Raw genomic sequence first — 18276 nt, 5'->3', positions numbered from 1 at the left:
AAGGCCCTGGCTCTGCCCGCGTCTCCGAGTCCCGCTTACGCGCTAGAAACGTTGGCGCGAGGATGGCGACGGGTGAAGGACCTCGTGCGACCAGACTCGCCTCTGCCCACCGCCTCTGGAGGGTGGGTCGCTGTGGAGCGCGAGCATTGCGAACGTTATTTCGAGGGCCCCCTGGACCTCTTGACGCGCGCAGGGTTGACGAGTGAGAGCGAAAAGGAGGCGATGCAACAGGCTTTGGCGAGAGGCGTTTTGCCGTGCTTCGCGGCCGAAGGGGAAAGCTTACCCGACGCGCTTGTGAATTCCACCCTGGCGCTATCGTTCGCGGCCAGCGGGTTGAGACTCTCTGCGCCTCGTCACCTTGGAGGAGTAGAGCGGGGCCGGCGAGGAGTAGAGGCGGACGGCCGGTCCGCGGTGAGAGTCACCGTGGCGGGTCTGTTGTACTTTGCGGCGTGGTACGTGCTGGTGTACGGTAACGCTCTGCACTCTCGTCCCAGCGCTCTCGAGGTTCTGGCTCGCAACCCGGGAGGAACGGACGCAGACAGGCACTTGCGTGCGGCCATGGAACTGAAGATCGACCGACGCGCCACGACAGGAGACTGGGGAGAGGACGACGTCGGCCCAGACCCGTCTTGCCGCTACTCTGTCCGCGGGTACAACGACCGCAGCATCGTGAGAGCCATGCTGATCGTGTTTGAGGGATTGCTCGATGCTCGAACCGTGCTGCGCGCGGCACAGCTGTACGTGCCCGAGCTCACGGCTCAGCTGCCTTTCTTCATGGCCCTAAACGTCATTCCCTGTACGGTGAAGAGCGCGATCGAGGCACGCGACTCGTGGTTCGCTGCCCGCCTAGGCAACGCGGAGTCGTCTCCGGACGACCCGCCTTACGCCTACCTGGGCGACATTGCCCACGGGATTCGCAGCAGTCTGAGAGGCGCCTTAGATCGCGGCGACGAGCGGCCCGTCGCGGCTCCTCCAGCGAGCCTCGACGCTCGAGCCTCAGACCCCTGGCACGGCTGCCTCCTGTCTCTGAGCGAGAGCGACGACGACTGGGGTTCTATCCTCAGTTGCGCGACGCGCGACCTGGAGAGCATGTCTGTTCAGAGCGACCCAGATTGCTGGGAAAACGAGGTGGAACCAGGGAACCAGTACGTCGATTCGACCGCTCGCCATCCAGGCACTGCAGACGGGACGGAACGAGTAGCGACCTGCTCTGAGAGCGCCCCTCGAGACCCCCCGGTCGCCTCCGGAGATCAAGACGTTCCGAGCGCGGCACTCGCGCAGCGTGACTGCCCTCGGTCGACGCTGGAAACGCTGCTGGTGGTGGACTCTCCAGATAGTCTCGGCTTTGCGCACCAAAAGGTTTTTCCCAGCGAAACCGCGGACGCGAACGAATGGCCGGGCTTTGTTGGGGTGAGCTCGGTTCCGAGTCTGAGAAAGCCTTGCCTGACGAACGTGTGGAATACGACTTTCGCCAAGACGCGCAGGGACGCCGTGCCGAGCTCAGAACCTGCCGTATGCAGCTCGGCGTCGCGCCCGTGCAAAACCCTGGCGGAAGCGCTCTGGCTGATGTTCGTCGGCGCGTACGGACGCCGAGAGTCGGACTCGGCTGCCCTGACGGTGGAAGCCCTCGCGGTTGTTGTACACTTGACCTCGAAAATCATCGATAGAAATTCTACCTCAGGCCTAGGGCCCTGCAAAGACATAAAGGCCCTGTGCGGCGACTTGTACGCAGCGCCGGAACAATTTCTGCCCGTCGTCTCCATAGCGGCAGGTTTGTTCGGGCGCAACGTCACGGTCTGCTCGCAGGGGACCTTCTTTCACATTTGCAACAGCCATCACGGGAACTCGTGGGTGCAGGGCTTTCTGGAATGCGACGGATCATCGTGGCAGCTGAGGGGCCTGCCGCCGCACACGACTCCAATCGAACTTCTGTTCGAGAGTGGACCGAATCACAGAGCGGGCTCGCTCCGCGCCTACGCGAGGCTACACGACCTCGATGTGATCGAGGTTCCTTCGGACGGTTACTGCGGATTCCACAGCGTAGCCCAGCTCCTGTTCAATGACACGGCCAGAGGGGAAACCCGCGCGTCCCTGGTGACGAGGACGGCCGAGTTTGTGTTTCTCAACGCGGAAAGGGCAGACGTCAGAGAGACGTACCTGACAGTCAACGGACCCAAAAACGTCTCTGAGCTGAAGCGACTCTTGTCTGAGGAGAAGAGGTGGCTCAGTGTACAGGAGGTAAAATACATGCTAGAAGCTCACGGCAAACGCTTGGGACTCCTCACGGAGACGTCGTACCCGATCTACGATAGGGCTTGCGCTCACATCGTGTGGACCCGAAACCATTACGAGCCCTTGAAACCCAAAGTGTTACGATGCTGAGCTATGCTGTTTTCTGTCAGATGTTTTTTTTTTTATTTTTCCTTGTTGTTTCGATGAGGTGATGGAAATAAAAATCAAAGACATACCAAATTCTGTGGTGCACGACTGAATTCTTTATTTTGTGAAAAAGGAATACACTGGAAATACTGTACATGAACACAAGTACATGAACACAACCGCAATGCAGTCAGAGGGTGAGTTTCTTTGCTTCATGCGAGATAAAGTAAACTGCAAAAATGGTACATGGCGACTGCTCTCGGTAGAAGCGACACGGGTCACTACACAGTCAGAAGGAACATTCGGTACACTGCCCCGTTGCCGAGTGAGAGACGGTGCGTGCGCTACAAATTGAAGCAAATTGAAGTGGATGAAACCTAATAGTACATGCTGCTTTGAGTGTCCTCTTCCCGCTGAGGGAGCCCTAGAGAGCTTTCCCCCGCCCCGTCACCGTGCGTGTGCTCAGACCCTCTCGAGGTCCACCCGTCTCCAGCCACTCCTTCCCCGTCGAGTTCTTCGTTCTGATTGGCAAAGGCGGCGGCGAGCGCTCTGGTGACCAGGTCGTACCTCTCCAACGGGTTGAGCTGAGCGAGGGTCACGGGCCCGGCGACAGCGGGCTCGACCACAATCACCCGATTCCACTTGATGACTTGATTTTGTATCCGTACGACAAACGGGCCGTAGGGTTGCACCTCGAAGCCTTGTTCTGTGGGCAGAGAAAGCATTTCGTATCGTCCGTCTCTACCCAGCACGTCCTCCAGCGGGCTTCGCGGTCCCGTGGCTCTTTCGGAAAAGCCGCACAGCCCGTACACTTGGTGGATGAGCTCCTCGTCCTCGGGCAAAGTCCACTCTCTGAAGTAGTTTCTCATATCCCCGGCCTGGAGCCACGACACGCAGCTGCGCTCCTTACTGCGGCCGCCCTTTGAGCACATCGGAGAGCCGTAAGCGGAGTGCGGGCACGCTCCGAAAACGGCGATGTACGCCCGCTTCAGCTTGTCAGCTGCCGCGTCGGGCACGTATTGTCGCAGGTTTAGCTGGGAGAGGGTTTCCCACACGGCGGCCAGACCTTCCAAGGCGCCCCATGCGGGCCCGTTCCCGTCCCAGACGTACAGCGTGTCGACAAGGCACGCCAGCAGGTCGACCCTAAATCCCGTCTTGACCCTCCAAATGCGAGCCGGCTGTATGCGCTTCATGGTGAAGCCGAGAACCCTCAGGGAAAGGATCTGAACTCTGAGGAGGCACTGTAGCACGTGGTAGGCCAGCAGTACCTTGTCGTCGTAGAACCACGACACGAGCGACCCCTTAGAGCACCCGAGGTTCACAGACCCGGGGCTCTCGCCCACAAACACCCCAAGCGCCATTTCCTCCGTGTCTTTGGTCACGCAGTGTAGGGCGAAGGTGCGTGCAGCAAAGGAGTGGACTTGCAGGCGCGTGTGCATGTCCAGCAGATTCACCAGAGACTCGTAGGCCATGTGAATCCTGTGTATGATCAAGCCCTGGACGTCCTGGACGGTGCACACGGCACCCAGGTAGTTGGTCTTTTTCCCGAGCACTCGAAGGAGATGTGGCGTGTCCTCCTTGCACAAGCTCGGCAAACTGTCCACGAGAATCTCCGTGAGCCTGAAACCCCGGTCCGGCGGAGCGGAGAGGTCCACGGTGAAGTACCACTGCTCCGAGAGCTCGCAGTTGAGCACGGTGCGCTCCACCGCCGGCACGTAGGCAAACCCTGTGGGCCATGAGAGCTTCGTGCACCGGGCGTGCCCCCGTCTCGTCATATCCCCGTCCCTGTGCGAGTACTCTCTGCCCATCCTCCACAGAAACCTTTGGCAAGTGATTGATCCGTGTACCAGGTCCAATACAGCTGGCCCCCGCTGCATTTGCTTGTCCTTTGCGCCCGGGCCCCACGCATCGCATCGCTCCGGCTTGTTGAGTCCGTGGCACGGCCTGCTGACGCAGTCCTCCTCTGAGTGACGTTTCACGGTGAGGTTGCTGATCAAATCGGTTATGTCCCTCGAAACCAGGTAAGTGACGGGGTGAAAGCGGGCGCAGTCTGACAGTTGCCTCTCCCGCCGCGAGAGCCCTCTGGACCTCCATCTCATGCAATTAGCCTTCTGCACCCGCTCGCGTTTGGCCGAGCTGAGACTGTCCTCCTCGCCGCGACTGTCCTCCATTCGGATGGGGCCCTGAAGCGACTGCCTATCTGCGCTTCCCGAGGGGTTGAGTCCTCCCGAAGCGACGAGCGCCTCTTCTCCGTCGCACCGGGTCGTCTCTGGCAAGGGGTCCTCCGATTTTAGGCGAAGAAGGGTTAGAGTCGTGTCCGCACTCGTGCTCTGCTCGGGGTAAAAGGACTCTTGTAAGACTCTGTACACCATGTCGCTGCTCTGGAAATTGTCGATGTCAGTTCTGGCGAAGAAGAGATTCGTAGTGTTGTCTGTCACAATGCAGTCCAGGGAGCCTGCCGTGTGGAGGGAGCCTGCCGTGTGGAGGGAGCCGGTCGAGCGAAGGGAGCTCGCCTCGTCCTCGTCGCAAAGTCCGAAGTCCTGCAGCTCGGCGAGGGCGTCCCGCTTTTCGACCTTGGCACTGGGCGAACTGTGGCAGCCTCTGGGTGCGCGGCGATCCAATCTCTCCCATTCCGCAGAGAAGAGGTCCTCGTTCAGGGGGTTCACGTCCGCGTCTAGGTAGGTCACGGTCCGCGGCTTGCTCGAAGGTTCGCTCGACGACCCGCGAGAGAGAGCCAGTTCCCTTGTCAGATCGCTGCTCATCTTCATAATGTGCTCCAGGCCGCAGCATTCTTCCAGCGTCCGCTGGCTCGCGGACTGGGATGCCTCTGGAAAAAGCGGCTGACAGGGATCCATCGTCATGCTTTTTGTGACGTGCGGATTGCTCAGCGTGTTACTCTTGCGCTTCCTCCTGCCGGTCTTGGTTCGGGCTGGACTGGTGGCACGGGCGCGTCCCGAAGCCTGGCAAGACAGAATTTCCGCCAGGGTCTTACAGCGCTCCAGTGTCCTCCTCGCTGGCCCCAGCGAGGACAACTCGTCCTCCTTCAGGACCTCTATCATGCAGGCGAGCCCGGGCGCCGCTGCGGCCCCGTCGCACCGCGTCAACCAGTCGAACCGCTCTCTCAAAGAGCTGCGATCCCTGGACCCGGGCCCCAGCCACGTGGCCCGCGGCCAGCGCCCCGTCTCTTCGGACCGCGGCGGTCTCCCGAGGCAATCCAGCACCGTGGACCAGAGGTGAGCGTCCGCCATGCCCGTCCTGCAAAACTCAGAGATGGCGGCCTCCGTTGTCGAGCCATCGTCCGGGAGCGCTCCGGCGCGCAGCACGCTCAGCGCCAAGTTGGAGCACGCGGCACGAAAACTGTCTTCGTCGTCGGTCAGCGCAGAGGCCCTGTAAAGCCCGGGCATGGAAACTAAGGGGAGCAGCGACATTGTCTCCCCTGTGTGTCGGTGGATGACGAAGGCGCATGAGAGCTTGGAGGTGCGGCTGTAAGAGTCGTCATCCTTTGCGTTCTGGTACAGAACTCTGCAAGGATGGCGATCGGTGGAGCGGAGGTCTCTCAGGGAGTCCAACACGCAGACCAGCGCTCTGCGGACCACGACGTCGCGGACCTGCTTTCCTCGGGTCTCCCTCAGCCAGCTGTGGAGCGGCAGCCACCCGGCCCCCGACGTTGTCACCACGTGCATGACAGTCGACGGCGCTCCTCCCGCTTGCTCCAGCGCGATGCAATCGAGCTGAGGGTAGTGCTGCCCGACCCCCGGTGAAAAGACCTGTCCTTCGTCTTTCAGCCTGACCCTCCGCCTCGCTCTGCATTGGTTCTCGTAAGCCCTCGCGGCTTCGTGCAAGGTTTGCTCCAGGTGTTTGTTGGAAACCAACACACTCAGGACGACGGAGACCTCCCCGTGGAGCGAGGTGCGCACCTCGCGCACCCTCACCAGCGGCTTACTCTGTGTCCTTTGGCTCGTCATTTCGGGTCCGGGTGCGGCCCTCAGCTCGTGAAACAGGCAATGGTTCCTCACGAAGCCGTAGAGGGGTTCGGGCATCCTCAGCTCGAAGCGGTCGGTCGACGGGGTCCACGACCAGCTCTCCAGCTCCGAGCCCAGGTTGAAGTAGTAGGGAATCGAAACGCCTAGCCTGGTGCTCTGCTTGTCCTGATATCTCCACCAGAGCTTGAGGATGCTGGCATGAAGGTGAAGCCCCTCTTCTGGGTCGTGAGGCGAGCGCCGGGATGCGTCGGGACCTAGCGCTAGAAGTAGGTGCCTGGCGACGTCCCTCAACTCGCCGGGGGATCTGTAAAACGTGTAGCGCCTCCTTTTGGCCAGGCTGACGAAGAGCATTACGAAGTACGGAGTGTGGAGGGTGGCCAAGTGTTCCAACCGCCGCAGGTTCAGCCCCACTTCTTGCGGTGCGCGGTTATCGCAGCGATCTTCCACCTCCAGCACGTGGCGACACAACGATGGTTCGAAACGTATTTTCACCCCTCTGCACAGCTGACAATATTTGCACTGGCCTGAGACGAAAAACGAACTTAGTCCGATCGAGCCCCTTAGGTCTTGCGGGTGGTAGAAGTAATCTCTGCGCTCTGCTGCGAGGCGGTCCCGCTCCCCCGGTGGAATCTCCCACGTAGCCCGATTGCAGAGGTAACAGATGGCCTCTTCGACGCAGTCGAAGCAGTCTCGGTCGACGTGGAGTTCCAGAGCACCTGCGTGCAGTGCTGCGGCTGCCACCAGCCACTTGGAGACGCCGTCCTTTGGATCCATGGGCTCAGCTGCGCAACTGACAAAAAAAACATAACACAGAGGAATGGTTGGGCAGGGGTGAGAGACAGAGGAAAGGACTCAGATGATGATGATGATGATGATAATGATTATGATTTGTCACAGACGCGGTTAGTTTTTTTTTTTCACTGCGTTTTTATAACTTTGCCTCGTCCTTTTCACTGGATCGCTTCGCGCTTCGAAGAAAAGTCTGAAAAGTCTGTTAATATCCCTCACGTGACGCCCGCCATGTAAGCATCACGAGCGCCCCCCTGTCATCTTGACTCGGCGTCACAGTTTGTAAATGTTCAGCGAGGTGTCGCCGTCCAACACTGTGTGCGTTACCATCAGTCTGTACTCTCTGTCTCTCGCGTGGTAGTACAGGGTGTGTTGCACGGCTATGGCGAGGCAGCAAGCCCCGTCCGTCTTCCCGAGAGCCCAGGTCCTGAACTGGTCCCGAAAGCCTTGCGGCTCACACACACGGCGAGACCTGGAGCCGCTGCTGAAAGGCGTGGGCTTCAGGGCGCCCAGGGATGCAGGCAGCTCGTACCAGAAAGCGGGAGATCCTGCCCGCGGGGAGCCCATCCTGCTCGAGGCCTCGGGGAGCTCACCGATGGCCGCCGCGGCGAGCCCGACATCTCCCTCGAAGTACGTGTGCGCGAAGCAGGAGGCTTCACCCTCGGGTGGCTCGGGCAGAGTCCCCGAAAAACCATCCACGTCTACGATGATGTAGCGCACGCCGAGAGTCTCGTTTTTGTAGTCTACGCTGCGGACGGCCGCGGGCAGCACGGTGACGTACCCGAAGAGCCAGGCCAGCACATCGGACTCGATCTTCACAGGGTCGGGCACGTGGTTGGACCAGACCACCGCCTGCATTCCCCTGATCTTCGGAACCGCCTTCATGCAAGCGCTCATCACGTCGAATGAGTTCCAGCGGAGGTCTATCACGCAGGCTTGCTCCGTTCTCATGCCGATCAGGTGGTGCTTGCAGACCTGGTCTCCGGAGACACCAGGTCGAGCGCCAGGGCTTCTCCGAAAAGCCTGTTTCCGTATTCGGGCGTGGGTGCCGTGATGGCGCGCCCTATCACGTACAGGGCGCTGAAGTTGTCGCGGCCCGGGAAGAGCTCCAGGGTTATCTCCTTGGGCAGCGCGCTCTCGAAGCAATGCTGCTCTTCCTCCAACGAAGCCGGTCCCCGTCTCTGGACACGAAAATTAAACTGGTCCACCACACAGAGGGGTCTCTCTGCGGTGCATCCGAAGTGGGATGGGCGTGATTTGTACACGTACAGTCCCGGAGGCAGGGTCCTGGAACGGTCTACCTGGTAGACCAACACAGAGTCGCAGCATTTGGGGTATCTCGCGCTCCGGTTGCACATCAGCCACCTGTACGCCGCTGCCACCGGCTCCATTTCGTACGCCCACAGGACTTCTGACTGGGCTCTGGCGATTTCGCGGGAGGAGCCCTGCCCGCCCGGTTTGGTGGCGCCCCGTCGGCGGCGTTCGGGGTTCGGAACATCTGCGCCGTCCCCCCCTCTGTAGCGCTGTTCCGCGGACGCGCTAAGCCGTTGCGCGCAAGTGCAGGGCCCTTCTTTCGTGCCATGTCGCAGCAACGCGTCCACTGCATGCCTAAAGTTGAACCTGTGGTGGGAGCAGTTGGTCGTGCCCTCTCCGAGAGACCTCAGGCTCACGCCTTCAGTTCCGGGGGCGTACAGCACGCCGCCGATCACTGGCACGGGGTCTAGCGCCAAGGCCCTGTACAGGGAGCAGCACAGCTCCCGCTTCGCTTCCATCGTGGACTGAGCTTCCTCGGACGGCGGAGGGGGCCACGGGTGTTATGTCGACGATGTCGCGAGGAGAGGGGGAAGCTCCTCGAGAGGGCCCTCACGACGCCTTTGCAGGGAGGGTACCCGTCGAACTGTTGATGGAGTGTAAAAGAAAGCGTCAGAAGGCCTCAGTGGAGGCCGCTCTCAAGTCTACGAATCTATACAGGAGAGTTTCCACGATCAGCTACGTCGGCGGAGCGTCCAAGGTCGGCAGAGCGAGGGTCGACAAGCGGTCGGGGTGCGCAAAGTGCCTGTCGTGTCTGGTGACCTTGGTCAAAGGCAGCAAGCAAAGGAGCAGAGCCGGCGTCAAGCTCCGATGTCCTTGCGAAGCCAGGGTGTGCGAGACCTGTTTCGTGAATGACCCACACTGGTACCTGACGGAGCCTCACTTCAGCAGCTGCCCGTCCCTCCGCGGGTTCATCTGTTCCACGTGCGCCTGTTTTGCAGGACTCGTCGAGAAACCATGTTGCCTCTGGATGTGCCCGGGCTGTTCGGACGGGGTCCGAGAGAAGGGCGTCTCCTGCTCGCTGTGCTCAAAACCCGTGCCTCGCGGGAAGCCATCCGCGCGTCGCTCCCTCTGGTGCGAAGCGGCGGATCCGGGTCGACGGGCTGCGGAGCCTCCCTCGGACGCCCCATGTTTGGACGAGGGCAAAGTCTCAGACGGCAGGGAGCTGATCAAGGCTCGCGTCTTGGAGCGTGCGGCAGAGAGAAGACACCTGTCGTCTGCCGACCTCGCCGTCCTCTTCCCGGAGTGCGAGCCTCGGCCGGGCAGATGCTCGTGCGAGGCAAACGGCGACCCCAATCCCATGTGCCCACGCTGCACCCCCGTGCTGGCCGTGTTGGAGCTGCTGGCCAGGAACCCGAAACCGCTCATGGCATCTTTCGCGGAGCGCGCGGTGCCGGGACGAGCCCTGGCCCGTAACACGTACGACAGGGCCCTGCTCACGGAGATGCTGAATGACAGAGGGCTCCCTAGGTGCGCTAATCGCAACTCCTGCAAAGGAATGCTGGTCAACGTGCGGACGGGCCCCTTGACGACTCTGATGTCCCCAGAGGCTTACAAGCAATATGTTCTGGAACGAGATAAGGTGCAGCGCTCGGGCGACGGCGAGCCGAACATCGTGCCGCAGCCTTCCTGCTGCGTCCTGTGCCTGCTGTTTAATCAGTCCGCCGCGGTCGCGCAGATGTGCGGTTCGCAGGGCCTCCGGCTCGAAACCCCCCGCACGGACCCCGTGTACTACTTCAACGTGAAGTTCGCACCAGACGTGGGCCTGCCTGAGGTATCGGTGAGAGACTACCAAGGGTTCCTTGTCAACTTTCAAGGTTCCGTGGGAAGCTACAAGCCCGCGTTCTACTACAACTGGAGACACATGCTGGAAATGTTACACAGAGACGCCTCTGGAGTAGTGACCCTCATTCACCCCGGACAAAGGCAGCTTTAGACTCTTCGAGGTACGATAAGCTGTGCTCGAAAAGGGCGACTGTTTTGTAAAAGAAAAAAAAAAAGAGAAAAGCCAACCGTTGATCAATTAGGATTTAAAGTATGAACTCACTTACGTGGTCCTGAGCTCTAAGCTGTGCGATCCAGGTTCAGCAACACGAAGCCTTGTGAGATTCTGCAAAGTGGAAAATGAGGGGAGTATGCAAAGGAAAGATTGCCCTCCTCTGTGTTGCTCTTTGCAGCGTGACAACTGGCTTTGCACGGGCCCTTGGTAGAAATCTGCCACGCTGCACTGAGTCTTAATCTCTGTGGTTGGACCTCACTGTCCTCTTTGCCCCTCCCTCTCTCCCTGCAGCGGGTGTGGGGGGGGCTTACAATCAGCCTCCTCCTCCTTCAGAATGAAGGCCCCACCTTCTAACGTTTCCTCTTTTTCTTCCAGTGTCCTCCTTCTCCCTCTCTGTCTGACTCTGCCTCGCTGAAGTCTGACGGGAGTGCGGCGGACCGGAAACGGAAACTAGACCAGAAGATTTGGATCACAGGCCCTTTAAAACTTGTTCCGTGCAAACCAAGAGAGGTCATAGTAACCTTACGCGAGTTTAACAAAGACTGGAGGGAAGTTGCTCCGTGAAGAGCGCGACAGTTCGAGAGAGAGAAAAAGAAAAATCAATCCTTCTGCCATGGAAAAGTACTGGAAGACCAGCTTTTGCCTGGGCAAGGGGGGCTTCGGCAAAGTGTTTCTGGGAAAGAGGCGAAGCGACGGGATTTCCGTGGCCCTGAAGATTATCCCGCTCTCGCGTACGAGATGCTGCGAGGTTGATGGGACCAGTAAGCCATTCGAAGCTGTCGCCTTGGAAATGGTCTCCAAAGACCCTCCGTTTCCTGGGATCATCCGCATGCTGGACTTTTACAAGACCCTGTATAATTGGGTGATAGTCACGGAGAAGCCAGAGAACACGCAAGATCTGTACGAATACATCACGATCAGTAAGCGTCTGCGCGAGGACACGGCCAGAGAATTTTTAGGTCAGGTCATCCAGGCCTTGCTCCACTGTCACAGCCGCGGTGTTGTGCACATGGACGTAAAAGACGAAAACCTGCTGGTGGACCTGACGACGCTCGAGCTGAAACTCATCGACTTTGGCTCCGCCGAATTTCTTGAACCCGACAAAGTGTACGACATGTTCCACGGGACTGCGGCATATGGGCCCCCCGAACGGCTCACACAAGGATGCTACAAAGCTCTTCCATCTGAGGTTTGGTCGTTGGGGATTCTTTTGTACGACATGGTGCACGGGGACATACCATTTGGAAACGACAGGGAGCTCCTACTGGGCGAGCTTAGATTCGAAAAAGACCTCTCTGAGGACTGCGTGGCCCTGATAAAATGGTGTTTGAGCAGGACGCCCGAAGAGAGACCGATGCTGAAAGACATACTGGCCCACCCTTGGATGCTGAAGCGAGGCTCGGAGGCGCACGAAGGCGACGCCACGGCTGGAGCCCCGAAACCCACGCGAGGGGATCTCCAGCAATCGGAGCCCGGCTCTGCTCTGGCGGCCCGAGCCCACGATGTCGACACGCCGACCCGTCGAGGGTCCGTCTCGTCCGTGGGAAACGAAAAGCAGCTTCGTCCGGCGATGGCGACACTCTGCTCCGAGGGCTTCGAATCAATCTGGAGGAGATTGCCGTCCTTCGACCGACTTCCCAGTCGTCAGGGGAGTATCGCCGCAGAGACAGGACTTACCGAGGCTCGTTGCCACTCAGAGGTCTCGCAGAGCGGAGCGCATCGTCCGGGTCAGGGAGAGCTCCCAAAAACGGAGTAGGATGTAGGATGTTGAACAAAATGGCTAACTGCTCATGTTGTATAGATGCCAGTTCCATGATAACTCAATAGAGCTTGTTCCCTGATGCCTACTGTACAGTTTTTTTTTTGCCTTGTTCGAATAAAAGTCAAACTGGAACCTCAACGTTGCATATTCGCTTTCTTTTTTGCTCATGGGTTTTGTCCCAACATGACTATTTGAAGAGATATTTTTCTAATTATTGGATACATCACACAATCTCGGTTTTTAAAGATTGAAAAATTAAAAAAAAAATACATTGGTGTGTACATTTTTAATCGTATAATGGTCAGTATATACACGTTAGATAAAGTGATTACCACACACAAAGGTTACATGATTTTGGTCAGCATATACACAGGTTAAATGAAGTGATTACCATATACAAGGAATGGCAGCCAGAGCTGTCTGCTGTGACGTTACTTTGATGACCCAGACCTCCCGCTCGCCGTAGCACCAACAGAGTGGGGTGGAAATGAAACGGTCCAAAGAACATTCATGCAGCTCTACTCAAAAAGAAAAACAAAAACAAAACAAGAGTGTGTTGGAAAAGTCAGCAGAAGTCGATGGTATTTACTTACCAAATACCAAAAGAAACAAAATTAGTTGTAGCGTTAGATACAAGGGGGCTTACAAAGAGGCTCCGACCCAAGTTTAGGGACACTGACCTGAGTTCTGAGACTCAGACCATCAGAGGAAGCTTTGGACCCTAATCTCTCACAAAAAGAGTCTCAGTGAAAATCTGCTAAAAATGTATACTAAAAAAAAAAAATAGTTCCACACGCTCTCTTGTAGGTCCGTTCGACCCCAACACTAACTAAAACTAAACAGTAGCTCCGCACACTGTCTCGCGGGGTCCGTGAGACCCAACGCCGACTGGAACCAAACAGTGGGTCCGCGCGCTGTCTCGCGGGGTCCGTTAGACCCCGAACAGAATTGGAACGAAACACAGGCTCCGCGCGCTGTCTCGCAGGGTCCGTGAAACCCCGTACAGAATTGGAACGAAACACAGGCTCCGCGCGCTGTTTGCACGGTCCGTTAAACCCCGAACAGAAGTGGAACGAAACACAGGCTCCGCGTGCTGTCTCGCGGGGTCCGTGAGACCCCGTACAGAATTGGAGCGAAACACAGGCACCTCGCGCTGTCTCGCATGGTCCCAGCGACCCCGTCTCGATTTGGAACCAAACAGTGGCACCTCGCGCTGTCTCGCGTGGTCCGTGAGACCCCGTACAGAATTGGAACCAAACAGTGGCACCTCGCGCTGTCTCGCGGGGTCCGTGAGACCCCGTAGAGAGTTGGAACGAAACACAGGCTCCGCGCGCTGTCTCGCGGGGTCCGTGAGACCCCGAACAGAATTAGAACCAAACTGTGGCTCCGAGCGCTGTCTCGCGGGGTCCGTGAGACCCCGTACAGAGTTGGAACGAAACACAGGCTCCGCGCGCTGTCTCGTGGGGTCCGTGAGACCCCGTACAGAGTTGGAACGAAACACAGGCTCCGAGCGCTGTCTCCCGGGGTCCGTGAGACCCCGTACAGAATTGGAACGAAACACAGGCTCCGCGCGCTGTTTGCACGGTCCGTTAGACCCCGAACAGAAGTGGAACGAAACACAGGCTCCGCGCGCTGTCTCGCGGGGTCCGTGAGACCCCGTACAGAATTGGAACGAAACACAGGCTCCGCGCGCTGTCTCGCACGGTCCCAGCGACCCCGTCTCGGTTTGGAACCAAACAGTTGCACCTCGCGCTGTCTCGCGTGGTCCGTGAGACCCCGTACAGAATTGGAACCAAACAGTGGCACCTCGCGCTGTCTCGCGGGGTCCGTGAGACCCCGTACAGATATGGAACGAAACACAGGCTCCGCGCGCTGTCTCGCGGGGTCCGTGAGACCCCGTACAGAGTTGGAACGAAACACAGGCTCCGCGCGCTGTCTCGCGGGGTCCGTGAGACCCCGTACAGAGTTGGAACGAAACACAGGCTCCGACCGCTGTCTCCTGGGGTCCGTGAGACCCCGTACAGAATTGGAACGAAACACAGGCTCCGCGCGCTGTTTGCACGGTCCGTTAGACCCCGAACAGAAGTGGAACGAAACACAGGCTCCGCGCGCTGTCTCGCGGGGTCCGTGAGACCCCGTACAGAATTGGAGCGAAACACAGGCACCTCGCGCTGTTTCGCACGGTCCCAGCGACCCCGTCTCGATTAGGAAACAAACAGTTGCACCTCGCGCTGTCTCGCGTGGTCCGTGAGACCCCGTACAGAATTGTAACCAAACAGTGGCACCTCGCGCTGTCTCGCGGGGTCCGTGAGACCCCGTACATATATGGAACGAAACACAGGCTCCGCGCGCTGTCTCGCGGGGTCCGTGAGACCCCGTACAGAGTTGGAACGAAACACAGGCTCCGAGCGCTGTCTCCCGGGGTCCGTGAGACCCCGTACAGAGTTGGAACGAAACACAGGCTCCGCGCGCTGTCTCGCGGGGTCCGTGAGACCCCGTACAGAGTTGGAACGAAACACAGGCTCAGAGCGCTGTCTCCCGGGGTCCGTGAGACCCCGTACAGAGTTGGAAGGAAACACAGGCTCCGAGCGCTGTCTCGCGGGGGTCCGTGAGACCCCGTACAGAATTGGAACGAAACACAGGCTCCGCGCGCTGTCTAACACGGTCCGTGAGACCCCGAACATAAGTGGAACGAAACACAGGCTCCGCGCGCTGTCTAACACGGTCCGTGAGACCCCGAACATAAGTGGAACGAAACACAGGCTCCGCGCGCTGTCTCGTGGGGTCCGTGAGACCCCGTACAGAATTGGAACGAAACACAGGCTCCGCGCACTGTGGCTCCGAGCGCTGTCTCGCACGGTCCGTGAGACCCTGAACAGAATTGGAACGAAACACAGGCTCCGCGCGCTGTTTAGCGGGGTCCGTGAGACCCCGTACAGAATTGTAACCAAACAGTGGCACCTCGCGCTGTCTCGCGGGGTCCGTGAGACCCCGTACAGAATTGGAACGAAACACAGGCTCCGCGCGCTGTCTCGCGGAGTCCGTGAGACCCCGTACAGAATTGGAACGAAACACAGGCTCCGAGCGCTGTCTCCCGGGGTCCGTGAGACCCCGTACAGAATTGGAACGAAACACAGGCTCCGCGCGCTGTCTCGCACGGTCCCAGCGACCCCATCTCGATTTGAACCCAAACCGTGGCACCTCGCGCTGTCTCGCAGGGTCCGTGAGACCCCGTACAGAGTTGGAACGAAACACAGGCTCCGCGCGCTGTCTCGTACGGTCCGTGAGACCCCGAACAGAGTTGGAACCAAACTGTGGCTCCGCGCGCTGTCTCGCGGGGTCCGTGAGACCCCGTACAGAATTGGAACGAAACACAGGCTCCGCGCGCTGTCTCGGGGGTCCGTGAGACCCCGTACAGAATTGGAACGAAACACAGGCTCCGCGCGCTGTCTCGCGGGGTCCCAGCGACCCCGTACAGAGTTGGAACCAAACAGTGGCACCTCGCGATGTCTCGCACGGTCCGTGAGACCCCGAACAGAGTTGGAACGAAACACAGGCTCCGAGCGCTGTCTCCCGGGGTCCGTGAGACCCCGTACAGAGTTGGAACGAAACACAGGCTCCGAGCGCTGTCTCGCACGGTCCCAGCGACCCCGTACCGATTTGGAACCAAACAGTGGCACCTCGCGCTGTCTCGCGGGGTCCGTGAGACCCCGTACAGAGTTGGAACCATCAGTTTCTCTTTGAAAGTTCAAACACGAACCTGTTTCTGTAGATCCATGACATGTGGGTTACAGTGGGCCACAGGCTGGTTTACCTTCTCCCTTTGCTGCGGATCAGCAGCACCAGTGTTGCTGGCTTGTGACTGTGGGGCAAGTAAGATTAACTGAATATCAAAAAAATAAGTTGTTTCAAAGAAATTGGATTTGACGAACATCCCACGTTGACCAACCTCAGAGTTCTTCATTGTTTTGGTCCTCGCCTCGTAGTTTAGCATGTCAAACGGGTCGAGCCACTCACCGTTGACTGTCTGTCCGGAATTGGACAGAAACAGACTGCAGGACAGCAAAAACAACCAGAGCATCTTCTCTGGAGACCAAATTGGTTTGAACTAACTAGCTAGTAACGGAAGAAGAAAACTATGGAAGCCGAAATTGCTTCCGGTTATTTTTTTTTAAAAAAAAAGCAGCAGAAAACCATTTAGGTTTGTTCATTTGTTTCTCTTGACCTTTCTTGATCACATAAAAAAAAAAAAGAAACGTAAACACAAACAGTACACTTCGAAAAGCCTCAAGGGTGATGTAGAAAAGTGAATGCTAAAGAAAAAAAAAAAAATACTTGGGGTCAATCGCACCCCATGAGCCAGCGGGTGGAAGGGAACCGGAAAAACGAGACCCCCGGTGGTGGGCCATGAGAGAAGAGTGAATGCTAAAGAAAAAAAAAAATACTTGGGGTCAATCGCACCCCATGAGCCAGCGGGTGGAAGGGAACCGGAAAAACGAGACCCCCGGTGGTGGGCCATGAGAGAAGAGTGAATGCTAAAGAAAAAAAAAAAATACTTGGGGTCAATCGCACCCCATGAGCCAGCGGGTGAAAGGGAACCGGAAAACGAGACCCCCGGTGGTGGGCCATGAGAGAAGAGTGAATGCTACAGAAAAAAAAAAATACTTGGGGTCAATCGCACCCCATGAGCCAGCGGGTGAAAGGGAACCGGTAAAGCGAGACCCCAGGTGGTGGGCCATGAGAGAAGAGTGAATGCTAAAGAAAAAAAAAACTTGGGGTCAATCGCACCCCATGAGCCAGCGCCAATCCCCTCAGTGGCCACACAAAAAAAAAAAAAAAAAACTTGGGGTCAATCGAACCCCACGAACCAGCGGGAGGAAGGTGGTTGCTAAAAAAGTGGCGCCCCTGGTGGCTGAGGGCAATAAAAGAGAATGGGGTATTAGTGACCCCTAGAGGCAGGGTATAGAAATGAACGGTGGAAAACAAGACCCCTGGTGGTCGGGGGGTATAACTAAAATGGAGAAATGGCGGCCTCTGCTGGACGGGGACAAAAAAGAAAAGGGGGGTTTGGCGCCCTCTACCAGTCGGGGATATAGAGGGTGCCTGAAACGTACAAAAAAATTTTTTCAGGAACTCGACCCTCTTCGATTGCGGTGGGGTGTACCGGGGTGTACCTGTCTGGGGTCAATACCAAAGGGGGGTATGCGTTTTTAAAATGACCCCCCCTCCTTACCTTTTTTTTAATCCATGTTTTTCTTCCCCCTAAGACAGCACAAGGGTTATAGCTGAGCGCACGGGGATTTCTGTAGTGTCTCCTCCCGTAGCGCACCGTGGTCCAAGCACCTCCATCCTCCTCTCCGTCGTAGAAGTGCATGGCAGGTGTTACGGTTTTTCCACCAGGCAAGAATGTAATCAAAAATAGAAAAACTTGCAAACTTTGAAAAAAGAAAAAAGCGGGACAACCACTTAAATGAGTGTTTTTATTCACAAAAATGTAAGAAAATAAATAAATAAACAATACAAAATTAGAATAAAGTGTGCTCGCTACGCGTTTCGGCAAATTCTGCCTTCATCAGGCTCTATGCACACCACAACAGCTACAACTTGGCTGGACAGGCGTAAAAGTGAAGTGAGAGACAAAAGGTGGCTGTTTTATTCACACTGTCTTACCAAGGAGCACGCGTCGGCCTCATGGGCCCTGCGTGTCCTGAGCCATGGGCCCTGTGCGTTCTAAGCCCCTCCCCTGCATGCATACTGCTAACCAGGCAAAAAGACACGTGAAACAAAACCTTTTCCTTCCAACCATGTTATTGCTTTATGTTTAAGATTATTTAAATTTCTAATAACTGATTAAGGGTTGGGATTAGGGTTCAGATTAAACTAAAGGTTAGGGTTAGAAACAGGACCAGGGGTAGGGTTAAAGTAATAATAATAATCATCATAAAACAGTAATAAGAACCATAAGAACAATAGCCATAATAACAGTAACAATGATAACAAAATCTCTCACACTGTTCACCATAAAGAAAAACCCTGGGTCATGAGAAAATGCT

At 57.2% G+C, this 18276-nt stretch overlaps 2 protein-coding genes across 2 annotated transcripts in view; both read right to left on the bottom strand.

Moving 5' to 3' along the window:
- The window catches only part of LOC144990052 (uncharacterized), a 32875-nt gene extending 15356 nt beyond the window's left edge, over positions 1-17519 (bottom strand). The window contains exons 1-2 of the mRNA XM_078942552.1: positions 16173-17519; positions 15984-16085 (exon numbers count right to left, since the gene is read on the bottom strand). Coding sequence (XP_078798678.1) covers positions 15984-16085; positions 16173-16304 — 234 coding nt within the window. The 5' untranslated portion in view covers positions 16305-17519. The remainder of the gene's footprint in view (positions 1-15983; positions 16086-16172) is intronic.
- Positions 2473-12721, bottom strand: LOC144990050 (uncharacterized). Its single transcript, XM_078942545.1, has 2 exons — positions 12615-12721; positions 2473-7152 (listed from the first exon to the last, which is right to left on the bottom strand). Exon 2 carries the CDS (start codon positions 7134-7136, stop codon positions 2757-2759), a length of 4380 nt encoding a protein of 1459 aa, XP_078798671.1. The 5' UTR covers positions 7137-7152; positions 12615-12721; the 3' UTR covers positions 2473-2756.
- Positions 17520-18276: the final 757 nt, after the last annotated feature.

The sequence above is a fragment of the Oryzias latipes genome, chromosome 2 (genome assembly GCF_053564925.1).
Source record: "Oryzias latipes strain Hd-rR chromosome 2, Olatipes_Hd-rR_3.1".
NCBI lineage: Eukaryota > Metazoa > Chordata > Actinopteri > Beloniformes > Adrianichthyidae > Oryzias > Oryzias latipes.
This window is presented reverse-complemented; position numbering and strand designations above follow the sequence as displayed.